The sequence below is a fragment of the Amblyomma mixtum genome, chromosome 3 (assembly GCF_055824585.1).
Source record: "Amblyomma mixtum isolate Tamu chromosome 3, ASM5582458v1, whole genome shotgun sequence".
Taxonomy (NCBI): Eukaryota; Metazoa; Arthropoda; class Arachnida; order Ixodida; family Ixodidae; genus Amblyomma; species Amblyomma mixtum.
Genome location: NC_143014.1, coordinates 29,073,662 through 29,087,852, shown reverse-complemented (window position 1 = coordinate 29,087,852; position 14,191 = coordinate 29,073,662). Strand labels below are relative to the sequence as shown.

The window sequence follows — 14,191 nt, the reverse complement described above, 5'->3', positions numbered from 1 at the left end:
GAAAATGATGGGGACTATGCCAGAAAATTAGGTATTGTAGATGTAAAAGTGTACTACGAAGAAGTGTTGTTGCGCTGTGTGTATCAGTTGTAATTTCCGTGGAAATAAATAGGAGGAATTGCTCTTACAGCAGCCCTTGCTTGGAGTAAAAACTGAACACCTGCCATGGGTCTGAATCCTGTTCCATTCAAAACATGGTTTATCATTGCAGAACTTGTGCCATAGAATATTTAGCTTTTAATGTCTTCAGAACATTAAATAAAAACCTTGGTGACTTTGGAAGAGACTGAAGACTAAACCAAAGAAGGAATAGATGAAAGTATCTCTAAGTTGGACATTGCCATAAAAGGAAAAATAAACAGTGCTGTTGTGCATGCAATCAAGGTCTTTATTTTTTGGCCACAGCCCCTTTTACATGGCAATTTGTCTGTGCACACACATTCTATGTGTGTACTTCTAATTGTAATTTAATTGTAATTGCAGTTGTAATGTGTAATTCGTGTGTACAGTTGTGGGTTCCTCATTTTGAATCGTGCTGTACAATATTCTTTGTAGTTTTTCTTTCTTGCGGTTGGCATACATTTAGAGGATGATAAATTCATGTTTTTATTTTGTTTTATGGACAGTAGGCCCCTCATATGGCAGCTGCTGAAAATTGATTTTTGCTTATCAGAGTACCTGCTCCAAATTGCTTGCATCACCTTTAACATCGCCATCAGTCCTGTCATCCTTTTCCTCTGTATTATTCTGTTACTTGAGAAGTTGGCCACTTCTTACATTCGGTTTGTCATTGTGTTTGAAAATGACCAAAACCTGCAGTAAAGAACTTATTGAATATTTTGTCGAACTCCATCTGCAGCCAGGTTTTCTTTAAAGTTGTACGCCTGTACATTAGTATTAATGCGGTGGCATTAAAAGCCCCTTTCACCTGAAAATCTGGTGTCGGCATTGTCAGTGTCAGCATTGTGAGCGAAAAATCACGGGCATAGGTCTGGCAGGTGATCCCCAGAGAGCAACCTAGGAGGAAGGTGGGCCACCTAGGTTCACATGAGTGACCTTGCAGTGTCATCACAACCTGCCCACTGGATAACAAGCAAACTGCCCACCATGGCAAGTGGCAGTTAATTTAATGACTGGTTGCTCTGGAAGAGCAACCTGGGCCGCACAAGGCGCACCGCTGGGAGCACCTGCCATCAGAGGGCAGTGGTGCATCGCTTAACGGCTGCACTACTGCGCCAGGAGTGGTAGGAGGTTTGGTTTGGTTTATGCGGGTTTATTGTCCTAAAGCGACTCAGGCTATCAGGGACGCCGTAGTGAAGGGCTCGGGAAATTTCGACCACCTGGGGTTCTTTAACGCGCACTGACATTGCACAGTACCTCTAGAATTTCACCTCCAAAGAAATTCGACCGTCGCGGCTGGGATTGAACCCACATCTTTCGGGTCAGCAGCCGAGCGCCATAACCACTGAGCCACCGCGGCGGCAGGAGGGGTATGAGGACTCCCAGGGATCTATGAATGTAAAGTAAAGAATGGCCTTCTGCATATATGGGAATTAACCTAGTACGCTATCGCGTCATACCCTAAGGTGGAGATTAAGTGTCCTCCAATTCCCAATTTTTTTATTCACAGTCTCGCTGGCAAGCTAATTCAGAACATATGTAGTGTTTCTAAAGTATCTTTGTTCTTCATTACTTGCAGTTATTTGAGTAGCAGTAGCGGTTTTATTGTCTAAATATAATTTAAAAATTAATTATGTTCTTTTTTTCATTTTTTTTTTTTTTTTCAGAAATAGAGTGTGGGCCAGGATTTTCGCCTCGGACATTTGTGCATGACTTGGGAAAAGGTGGGCAGTTCATATTTCCAATCTGCTTGAAGACTTGATACTGTGCTAAACGGACATTCTTATTGCAGCCACTATATTTTGTGCCCTGTTTTCTTTGCTTATGTAGGCATCTCTTTGTGTGTGCTAATCAACCACCCCATCACTGTAATTATTTTTATTTATCCACAAGGGCAAAATACATTGCAAATTGGTGTGGTTTCTCATGCATTGAAAAATGGAGATATGTAGTAGAGTGGTCTTAAAAGGACTGCGTTTAGATGGAGGCACCTCCTTTTACTTGTTGGTGTTAGGGGTTAGGTGTCATTGAAGCTTCAAGAAAAAAAATAGCTGGTGGTTTGGCAAGGCTAAGCACGAAATATTGTGTGAAAGCACAGTTTTTTGCACGTGGACACCACCGCCACGTACCTGAAAGCATGATTGAGGTTGTCCACTCGCCCAGGGAGCCAGTTATGCGTGTCTTCAACATTTTCATCGTCAGTGCCAATTTACCCAATGTACGCCGGCAGCCTATGCTCCAGTGCCGCGTTTCCGCAGCTGGGTTGTCAGTGCCAATGCCTGTTGCTCTAGCGTTGTGTTTCTGCCACAGCGTTGTCCACGCCAGTGCATGCAGCGCACATTTATCTGTCACTACTGCCACATAGCTCAAAGCACGAGTATTAGTTTCATAGTAGCGTTAGTTGATGAAGGAGACGATGTGCAATGCACAGCGCGAGAGTGTGTTGCTGCTTAACACGAGGTGTATTTGGCTGCGGCCATAGCCTAGTGTTCTCGCCCAGTGGCCAGCAAAGCTAATCTGTTCGTGCCGCCCAGGGTTTGAATCCCAGTCTCAGATATTTATTTGATTTCTTTTTATTTATTTGTTTCACTTGGCACAAACCCACAAACAGCGCAAGCATACAAACATCACAAGATCATGCTTGGGGTTTACCCATTGGAATAGTGCTTTGACACTAAAAAGTCTGTAAGTGCTGTATCACTTGAAATATATGGCTCCGCACATTCAGTGGTGAGTGTGCGGGATAAATATTGAATATGAGGTTAAGGATCTAATTAGAATAATACTGCAGTAGAATAATGAAGTTGTTTTTCGGTAGAGCTGTGCACGGTTGTTAGTGTACTAAGGATTCAAGTTAAGCAGAATCTAGAAGGCTAGAATAAATAGCTACAGCACCTCCACTAAACCCTCTTTCATAGCTAGAATGCTGTATTGCGCCGTTTTGATACAAGTAAGGTTTTCTGCACCATGCTGCTCCAAAAGCATTTAAGTGGCCAAAATTGTGCCTACCTGTGCCAAAGACCGAGCGAGCCTGATTTTTTTCTCAGTATATATTACAGCTTTCTGGTTTTATTAGGGGTGCGTGAGAATATTCAAATTTTGAAATAGTTTGCGAATTGCACTTGCTATGAATAGTTCAATATGCCCCACACTTCAATTATTTCAAGTATTTGTCCAAGCAGAATATTCGGAAATCCCGAAATTTGTTGAACTCGCTGCTAGCCATTGCGATGTTTCGAAACTGTGCCCACTCGCAGCACCTCGCACTTGTCACATCAGTTAACTTCCTCATTCCTCTTAGAATCAACAGTCAGCATGCCACGAAAGTGCTCGCGTGGTAATGCTAAGCCTTCCATAGAAACCAATGTGTGGATGGCCTTCGAGAGCTGTGCGGCTAGTGCAGACTCTGGCGCTTGTGGGTTGGTTCACGAGGTGCGGCACCGTGCAGCATGCCACCGTGTCAGGCCACGACACAGTCTACAGGGGTGATGTATGTGCCGGCCAAGGAAGTGTTCAAGCACCAGTGCTTCTATCACTTCCGATCACTGCCGTACGAGATGCAGCGTGCATGGAAACGGGTCTTGGGAGGATAGCAGAATTGGGCATAGCTGCGGCAGATGGGCGCTCCTGTGGTCTCTTCATGGAAACTGATTTTTCTAGCCTATGCAGTAACAAGCAAAAAAAAAGCGGATGACAGGAGCAAAAGCCATGGAGCCAGCCTGTGTAACCATCTTGTGCAGCGTGACCCGAGTGGTGCATCTCACAGCGTAGTTTCGTTTGCGCACCTTCGGTCTGCAACAGCATTTGGGCCCATCAGATGATTCACAGTGTGCCGAAATTGATACGCAAGCGCTAAGCAGTTTACATCTCGTAGATATGGGAGCTTAGAGCCCAGATGAAAACGTTCCGATTTCCAGCTGGATTATGGAGCCGTAAATCGTGCCCTTTTCCAGCTGGAGGCCTCATGGACCTGCTGGCGTGGCATTGCATGGAGGGGCAGTTGGATTAACAATGACTTGATTGGATTAACCGTGAGGTCATGAAAATTGGTCTGCGCCATTGGCTGTGGGGGGCCTCCTTTGAGGGGCATCTGCCGCTTTGTTCTTGAGTTGTACCCAACTACCTTCGAGTGCTCTCCCTCCTCACTGCCGTGGAAGCGCAACAGAGAGTGCTTGCTTGCTGGCCACAAAGTGCACACTAAGCAGCGACAAAATAGCATGGCTTTGTAACATATGGAGACACCAAAATTATATAAAACACAAAGCTTAGTATAATAACACACAAAGAAATATTCTGCAATGAGAACAGCAATCACACTTGCACACACTGCAAAATAAAAGTTGCTTATTACACAGGTTCAAAGGACACTACTGAAGACAGTCACGCTCCACAAGGCACATCAACAAAACATTTAGAATGTTTTGCTGCAGTCATTTCAATTCAGTACTGACAGCGTTCTAAATATAATTAGCCTGGAGTTTACTTTAGATTTGATCTCTAAGTTACTGTCATGACAGTATTTCAGTGGGAAGCTGCTTAAAATAGAAGGAGATATAGAATATTTCGCATTCTGTAGTTTTTATATGTCTTAGAAAATTTCGAAAGTCTCTGATTTTCTTAATACTCTAGGCTTGTTTTTCCAGGATGCTTAAATTTATGTGAGTAGTTTCTGCTGATTATTACATGTTTAAAGGGACCATGAAAAGAATTAAAATACGCTTGTAAATGTTAGAAGTTATGCTCAGAAGCACTGACACCAAGTATGAGTCTTCGGAACTCAGCCGGCAATTTATTATGGCTTTTTAAAAATCGCGTTTTTTAAAATTCGCGGGCCGATTGGTGTCTTCGTAGGGAGCGATTTTGAAACCAAAACCGGGAAAACAGACGTCACTAGTCCCATGACGTCGGTAGGCCACCACACGCTGTCATTCGCTCGAGCCGCGGCAGCTACGACGTCACGGGCACACTTCCGGTAGCGGTGAAAATCGTCTGCTCGAGGCGCCGCGCGACCCCCTCGGGCAAGCGCGGGCCAGGGCATTGCCTTCACGCATATGTTTCCAATTTACCTCTGCCGCCTCTTTCTGCCGGGAGTTCGGGAGCAAAGAAAGCGCCGAGACCGGAGAGACGCTGCCGACACACGCTGCTCCTCGGGAGTGCGACAACCGGAAGCCGTAAACCGAACGTCAGCGAATGACGTATTCATGGGCGGAGCCCAGTCCCGGAGCTGTTTTCTTTATTTTTTCTTGGTGCTCCGCGCGTATGAGTTGAGGGGGGAGAGGAGGAGCGTGATTTCTAATCGTCTATAACTGCGTTGTTATTCATGCTAGCTCGAAAATTCTTTCGCTGGGGTGACGAGTGATGGATTGCCTATCTTTACGTAATCTCAATTAATTTGTTTCATAGTCCCTTTAAATATATCTTGAAAGTAAGTGGGCATCAGCTGCATGCATCTTTGTGGTGCTATCTAGGGTCTACGAAGACCTGCCATACAAAATGTTTGCGGTGATTCTTTGCAGTAACCTATCGATCTGACTTACTCTTGACAATACACATGAACCTCAAACAGTGACATCATACCTTAACGCAGACGCTCCTATAGCCTTGAACTTAAGGTGATGCAACCAAAATTAAGTATTAAATTTAATTCTGTACAGATACATAGCAGTTACATGGAGATGTTTGATGAGGTGCTCTGTATGATTTAATTGATTTATTGGGGTTTAAACTCCGGCTATGAGGGACACCGTAGTGAAGGGCTCTGGAAATTTCGACCACCTGGGGTTCTTTAACATGCACTGACATTGCACAGTACACGGGCCTCTAGAATTTCGCCTCCATCGAAATTCGATCGCCACGGCCGGGATCGAACCCCCATCTTTCGGGTCAGCAGCCGAGCGCCTTAACCACTGCACCGCCGCTAAGCTGCCCAGGACATGTTCACATTAGAATGTATGCCCAGATGTTTGACTGTATCAAAGAAAGGGTAGAGGAACTTATTGGCATCTAGGGCAAAAAGTACTGTGCAGAATGACCGATTCATTTAAAATAATTGTGGGGATTTTTAAAATAAACCAGAACAGTCTTCTGCTTACTAAAGGTGCATTAAAGAGCATTCTAAAAAACTTTTTTTTGCTTTTATTTTGTTTTTATGGGTTTCCATGAATAAATATCTGATAAGTGCATGCCTTCTGATGAGGCATGCATTATCTGATGAGTGGTAAAAGGCATTGGTGGGGCATGTCAAAGTTGTAATTTTATGATGGCAGTCCAGCTGACGTTATGTGTATGTGGGTTGCTGAAGCTAAAGATCGTGAAGCGTATTATGGTAGTATATTTTATGGAGCGAACATAGCCACAGAATTTGACGACGCGCTGACAGTAGAGGAAGGTGCAAAGTAATTTTCTTATTAGTGGTGCTGGCACTATGATCATAGTTGTAAATAATGTAACGAGCAGACTGATTCTGAATAGCTTCGGTGGAGGTTACTAGAAAACCAAGGCCAGGGCCCCATACAGGGGCTGCATACTGAAGTCTAGAACGAACGAGGGTTTTGTAAAATTGTAGTTTAAGGGATGAGGAGATGGTTGAGACCTTTCAGTTCCAAGTAACCTATTGAACAGTTAGCATTACCAGTTATGTAGTTGATGTGCTGCTGCCATGAAAGTTTAGAAGATATAAAGACGTCAAAGTATTTGTGCGATGTTACTTGCTCTAGCACAGTGCGCTGTAGTTCATAAGAAGAGGCATGAGAGTTAGTTTGTGATACATGGATCATTTCACAATTATTACAATTCAGAGTCACTTGCTAATCCTTAGACCATGCACTGACTGAGTTAAGGTCCAAATGGACAATTCCTTTGTCATCAGGATTTATTATTTAATGGCAGCTTGTACAGTCATCGGCAATGGGGGGAGGGAGGCGGGAGGGAGCCTTGCAGGACGCTGGAGTAGATGGGTGAGACATGAGTAATTTTGGTTAATCATTACATATTGGGAGTGATTAGTAAGAAAACTGCTCAACCATGCAGAAACATTAGTATCCAGATTAAGTTTGCTGAATTTAAAAAACAGTAGACCATGCAATGCCTTGTCAAAAGGCTTAGAAAGTTCTAAAAATATGCAATCAATAGTGGCCCCCCAGTACAGGATGCTGCGAAGGAAATGAGTGAATGATGTCAGCTGTTTCACACAAATAATGCTTCATGAAACCATGTTGGGAACTGTGAAAGAAGGAATGGCAGTTGAGGTTGGTGGCGAATTGGTGTGATATGGTATGCTCTTGAATTTTACTCAGGACGCTAGTCAAAAGAATGGAGCGATAGTTGTTATGATATTTGTCACCAGTTCTATGGATTGGAACCGCCTTCCACACTGTCCAGTCATCAGGTACCGAGCATGTGGATAACGACTGTTCGAAGTGCGTCATTAAAATGATTGATGAATAGGAACTTTCTTTTTTTTTACAAATTTTGAATGAATGTTGTCAGGACACACAAACAGAAGACAGTTTCAAGTTATCAATAAGTTTTTCCGCACCAGTTGGACTGATAACTATAGAAGGTATTGGAGAAAACAAATTATGGTCAATATATGGCTTACGAACATCCAAATGACTGGAAAACGGTGCTGCAAAAAAATCATTCGAAGCAGAAGCACACTTCTTTGTATAATGGTGCACAATTAGTTGAGTCAATAACAATAGTATCATTGTCAGGTCTGTTTACTATTTGCCGAAACTGTCTTGGATTATAGTATGTAGCAATTTGAGAAGTGTGTGGTTAGTAAAAAAGTTCTTGGATTTGTGTAATGCGCAAGTGTAAGTAGCATTAGCGGAACGATAGGCATGCCATTGCTTTGGCAGTTTCGATAATATAGCTGCACGACAAAGGCTTTTTCTTGTTTGCTAGTCTTGCTAGAGCTTTGTCGTACCATGGTGATTTAGTGGCTTTAATGACTCTTAAAGGAATGTATTTGTAATTAAGTTCTGCTACCTTATTTTTGAGCATATCCCAGTTGCAAGTTTCGATGTTCAAAGTTTTGCAAGAATCCATTACAAAAAGACGATAATGCGAGGTTAATTGCTTCGTAATTTTTGTTTGCATAATTTGTAACCATCTTTGCTTTATTCTTGTTAGCACGTGGAATAGAAAATCCAGTGCAAATTCAAGAAGTGAATGCTCAGTAAGGCCAGGAAAAATACTGATGTTCGAAATTGTTTCTGGACACGTCGTTAAAATCAGGTCAAGTGTGTTTGTGGAATGACTTGCACATCTGGTGGAAATTGTGACCATTTGAGAGTAAAATGAAAGGTTGAGTACAAATCGGTGAAAATTTAGGCTCTGAACTGACAGGTCCATTGCAGGTACAGTCTGCCATCCAAATGATGTTAAGGTAAATAAAATCGCCTGTAAGAAAAATTGGTTAGTGGGAAATCGAACACAAATGGGATTGGTAACATCATGGAGGTTATTCATGAATGCTTGGTCTCTGGCGGTGCATGATAACATGCCCCAATCATAATCTTTTTACCTCTCATGTTTAGCGAAACCTACGTTATTTCAAGATTACTTGTTACACGAATTGCGCACGAGGTTCTGTTGGAGCCTACGGTGATTAAGGTGCCACCACCTGACCTATAATATCTGTCATTACGATAAAAATTGCAGTGTTCGTTTGATTAAAAGATTCCATGGTTGCTTATATTACTCAAATGCCATGTTACTGTTACAATGTGCACTGGGCATGAGTCAAAGAAAGTGCAGTTGCTCACGTTTCTTCAGAGCACTTCGAATGTTATTGAGTACAATAGAGAGCTCATTGAAGGATTCAGGGCCCCTTTGCAACTGCTAAACTGTAGTAGTGGTGCCTAGGCTGATGCTACTAGCTGTAGGGCTAGAGCAAGGTGGCGTGTGCTCAATGACAGCCCTGTCAGTGATGGAGGGCGTGTTTAGCACAGAGTCACTCACACTTTTGGTGGCTGGGTTTTAGACTTAGCACTTCCTGTTCATATGAAGACTGTTATATTTAAGGGCGAATGCGGGTTTCGGAGGTGAAGTTCTTTGTTTTTTTGCTGTAGAGGGATGAAATTTGGCACGCTTATTGAGAGGTGCACTAAACGAATCAATACAAATTTTCACTCATATATTTTTAGTAGTTTTGACATTATAAATTTTTGATCTGCTCCATTGCTATACCAAACTTGCAGAAAGCCTGATGTGACAACAAAACATGGTAGGAGCCTAGAGTTTCTCTTAAATTTTAGCCAAAGGAATGGTTTATGCAGTGGCATTCTCTGAATATTTTTATCAACCTGAGTCTTTTCTTCGCGAAACATTATATCTCTGCTTGCATAATGCAGTGTCAAATTTGTGATAGAGTAAAAAAATGATAAAGTAATTCAGAAATATAAGGACATCACAGCATAAACAATTTATCAGCCAACACAGTGCAAGAAGCCACATGAGAATCCATGAAGCCATTGGCATGCTATGCTTTCTGCAAGTAGGGCAGCCAGGTAAAAAAATTCTTTTGAGAAAACTGGCATTTTCATGGAGACCTCAACCTGTTTTTTGCTACCTACAGTGATAAAAAAGTTTAATGTAACTTCTGAGCTTTTTGGGGGAGGGAAACCTTTCAGGATAAAGTTAGTAAGGTCTTATAGATACGAAATCTGTTGTTTTCTAAAATTTGATTTTTCTCAAGAGATTCATGATTTTAAAGCCGCTTACCCCGTTAAGCTGATATGACGAGCCACACAGCTTTGTAAATTCAAAGAGACCTTTCCTAGTAAAAATCACATATTTGGAATCTTGGGTTACTAATCCCTCAGTGAAGCTTGATTTAGTGTTCTCCTTCGGTGTGCCTTTTAACATTATTTCAGGGCCTGCAGTAATGCTGATATTTCCCATGGGAAAGCACCTTCTTGAGCAGTGCTTCTGGATGCCATTCTTGTTAAAAAAACTTGAAAACCGTCTTCATAACTTACTTCGAGAACTAGATGAAAACTAGGGGTGTGCGAATATTCGAAATTTTCGAATATAATTTGAATATTATATTGTTAGTATTCGTATTCGGTTCGAAGTCCAAGTATTCGTGTTGTTTCGAATATTCGACATGACCCGAATATTCGTATCCAGCCGAATATTCTATTGCGAGCACCGGTGTTCATTTCGGTCCGCAAGTCCTATCGACAGAGACATAACAACATGGCGGCGCCCAGAGCAATGCGTAACGTTGGGCCATGCAGTAGCTGACTGCACTGGTGAGCTGCTTTGTGGCTATACCTGCGAAGCTGGTATGATCAGAGCTGTGCACGAAATACCTCGCAATACGAGCCAGTTCAGTTCCAATTGAGAGGGCATTTTCTGTGGCTGGAGAAGTCGTTTCAGCTAGAAGGGAACTACTTCTGCCTGACCATGTGGAGCAGCCGGTTTTCCTTCACGACAACCTTTTATGTTCATCCCAGCAACGCACTTTTGTGCTTATGGCAAGCTAGCCTTGATCAATGCCGTGTACCAGCCATCTTCTATGATATTTCCACTCTTCTAAAAACAATGTTTGAGACTTTGATACTTTTTGTGCAGCCACACACACCTTTTGGGCTCATTTCATCACTGATAGTTGAACTGGGATGTTCTTGGGTGCTCAAATAAATGTTTTGTAGTGGTTAAATGCGTCTGTCCTTGATTATTCGATATTCGATTCGATATTCGGAACTAAGTATTCGTATTCGATTCGTATTCGAAAAATTTGATATTCGCACACCCCTAATGAAAACTCATTCTTTAAGTCTGTGCTGAAGTATGCGTTGAAACTGCATACTCACCTGTGCACTTTCCTTGTTAATTTACTCAAGAAAGCAGCAAAGGCACTTCTTGAAAGGGCCTCACGAGCACGTTACAAAAGGAAAATCTTGCGTTATAGTAAACGCAGGAAATAAATGTTAGGAAAACAAATGTGAAAAAAATATAATGATGGAAGAAAAAAATAGTTTTTGAGAAAAAAGTCTAGAATGTGCGTGATTTTTGGCAAAGCTGAATATGGATAGCGGAGTGATTGGAAAAAAATGTTTGGAAAAATACATAACTTAAAATAGGAAAATACATCAACTGTGCAGATAAATCCATAACAAAAAGGTACCGCACAAATTCTTGCATTATTACTATTGCATGCTACTAATTTATATGTTGATATGTGTTTAGTCAGTGTATTTAGATGCAAGCATTCTGGGGCTCTACCCTACCTGGTCACTTGTAGCTCATCAGCATTGCTGAGGGTACGGGATTCCAGGTGCTTCGTTTTTTACAGCGACAGCTGATGAGCACCCATTCCTGAGTTTCACATCATAGTCGTATGTTGGAGTCGTTGTTGTAACGGGTGGGTGCATTGCCATAGACCACTCTGAGGGTGGTTACTGTGGGAGGAGGAGGGTATGGCAGAGTGGACGAATGCGTAGCTGGTGGGTGGTGGTTGTAATCACAACCATCCGGAGGGTGGTTACTGTGAAAGGAGGAGGGTGTGGCGAGAGCGTAAAAAAGGCACAACTGTTGGGTGGTTGCCACAGGAACCATCTGGAGGGTAGTTGCCCTGGCCTCAAACGGAGGTTACAGTGGAAGGAGGAAGGTATGGCGAGAGTGTAGGGTGCAAGCGGAGGGTGGCTACCACGGGAAATACCCAGAGTGTAGTTACCCTGGAAGGAGGAGGGTATGGTGAGGGCATAGGAATGCACAGCTGGGGAGGTGGTTATCACAGTAACCATCTGGAGGGTGGTTACGTTGGAAGGTGGAGGGTGAGTATGGTGAGAACAGAGGAATATAACATGGTCCATGTAGGGCAGTTGCTGAGAAACTCTCTGCTTGAGGAGAGGGTCATTGGTAGTGTTACAGGCCTAGAGCGGTGGACCGTCCTGTCAATTTTTTTTTCTACCACTGTTTACAGGTCTTGGCAGCTGTGCTCATGTGACACACTTGGAACAAACTGAGTATGGTCCTTTTACTCTGGAACATGCGCTGCCAGCCTACAGATGGTCATGGGATGAGGCCAGTGCATTATCGGAGAAGCTGCGCATCGTGTGGTCCTCTCATGTTGATAAAGTTCGCAGCGATATGAAGCACCGTTATCATCTCTTTCAAAACCTTGCCAGGTACTACTGATGTAGATAGCAAATATGTATGTTGGCAATAAATAGTGGTACTTTCTTGAATTCAGGCTTGTCTTGTTTGTAAGCCCGCAAAGTCTTGACAGACGTTCATAAATTGTTTACATAAGTTTGATATTTTGAACCTTTTGCTGCAAGAAAAAACTAAATATTGTCATCCTTCTTTGTTATTTTTTTTCATGCTTCTCTCTTTCTGCCGCTATGGTTACACCTACATTTTCCCTTTCCACTGCCCGCTGTATTGTTTTTCAAGCCTTTTTGTTAGCTTCCAGAGTTTAACCTCACAGCTGGGTGCTGGTAGAACTGACACATTGTTCGCATAAACTTCTTAGTTTTTTGGAATTAAATCACAAAAAAAACACTTTGTCTTTATGCGCTATTAATTAATAATAATTTAATTCCAAGAAAGTTATGCACTATATATCTAGCTCATCTACAAGTTTTGCTTAACTTTTTTTCTTTATGATGTTGGGACAGTGTACTGTTGATCTTTTGGGAGTGTCTCCCAAATGCAGTCCAAACAAGTCTTGTCCTCCTGGTTATTTCACTCTCTACATTCCCAATCAGCCATGACCACTTTGCGCAAATCGGATGTTTCACTAAGAACTATCAGTAATATTTTAAAATGTTTTTTAGTTAAAAGAAGACATTCTCCAGCATGCTACTGTTACTGGTGGCAGACAAGACACCAGACAAGTAAGACATGTTCGCTACTAAGCTGGTTAAGTAATATGTAACAGGGAACTTTCAACTGTTGCTGTTAGGCACGTCATTGTAGTTGTAAATTTGTATCGCCGTTAGTAGTAGTCAAACCCGATTATGCCAAACTCGGTTAAATTTGACGTATCCTTTATATCGAATGATTTCTTGGCATCGTAAAACTGCAACGTGAATATGTTGGAAAATGTACCGCTGCATCGTACGAAAATTAGCCGTCGCATCCGTTAGATCGAACTTGGGACAACGCCCGTCGACTCCGGAAACTGGCTTCCCCTTAACATATCTCTGCGGGTTAACTTCCCCTCACGTCTTATCGATCTCCGATCGCTCCGATCGACTCAAGAAGGTGGCTTTCCCTCAGCGCATGTCCGGAGGTTGGTTTTTCCGCGTAGCCCTGCAGGTGACCGCAGCGCGCGCAGACCAACGATGACCAAGGGCGTCCGCAGAATTTTTTGCAGGGGGGGGGCCCCATTGGCTGTTGGCGCCGGAGGGGGGGGGGTTATGTTCGTAGCAAAAAGGCACTATTTGCGGAGTAAATTTATTTATTTATAAATAAATAAAATAAATAAGTAAAATACACACATGAAAGAAAAATTACAAACAGCAAATTAAAGCGTGGCTAGGAGAGATACATTGGAGTTTATCAGCGAAGAAACAATTAAAATTAATAAAAATGCAAAAAGATACTATCACTTCGTGGAGAAGAGTGCTCAGTCTTGCTGCATACGGGTTCTCGACACACCCGGATTGATGACCAGCACACAGCACAATATGTTCACAAACACGCAACGACAGTCAGTCAGTAAACAGCAACTGTAGACGCCTCGGATTTTTCTGGGCGAATTGCGTGATGACACGGGTGATAAATTCATTCCTGTGCTTCATTACACGCTCTCGGTGCACACTCATCATACAAAGGCCGTCCAGTCTGTCGTTTGTCATCGTTGAGCGTAGCCACGTTTTCACTCTCCTCATTGTACTGAAGGAGCGTTCGACCGTACAGGTAGTAACTGGCAAAGCCAGAGCCACCTCAATGGCTTTTGCAACACCAGGGAAGAATGTCTTGGCCTGATGTAGAAGCTCGCAGTAAGTTATTTCTGATGGGTCCCCAGTTTTGTTGCACCACATCTCGTACCAAGAGATGGCCTCTTCCTTGAAGTTGTCGATGCCGTAAAAGCACTGGAGTTCTTCGG

The 14,191-nt window shown here is 42.7% G+C and overlaps 1 protein-coding gene across 6 annotated transcripts in view; it reads left to right on the top strand.

The window, feature by feature from the left end:
• Nucleotides 1-12,323, top strand: part of LOC149349513 (pseudouridylate synthase TRUB1-like) — a 37,422-nt gene extending 25,099 nt beyond the window's left edge. For 4 of the 6 annotated variants that reach the window (XM_089578486.1, XM_089578481.1, XM_089578485.1 and 1 more), the window contains 2 exons: nt 1,788-1,844; nt 12,059-12,323. In XM_089578486.1, the coding sequence (XP_089434612.1) occupies nt 1,788-1,844; nt 12,059-12,273 (272 nt within the window). In that variant the 3' untranslated portion in view covers nt 12,274-12,323. The other 2 variants (XM_089578484.1, XM_089578483.1) reach the window with 2 other exon arrangements.
• Nucleotides 12,324-14,191: the final 1,868 nt, after the last annotated feature.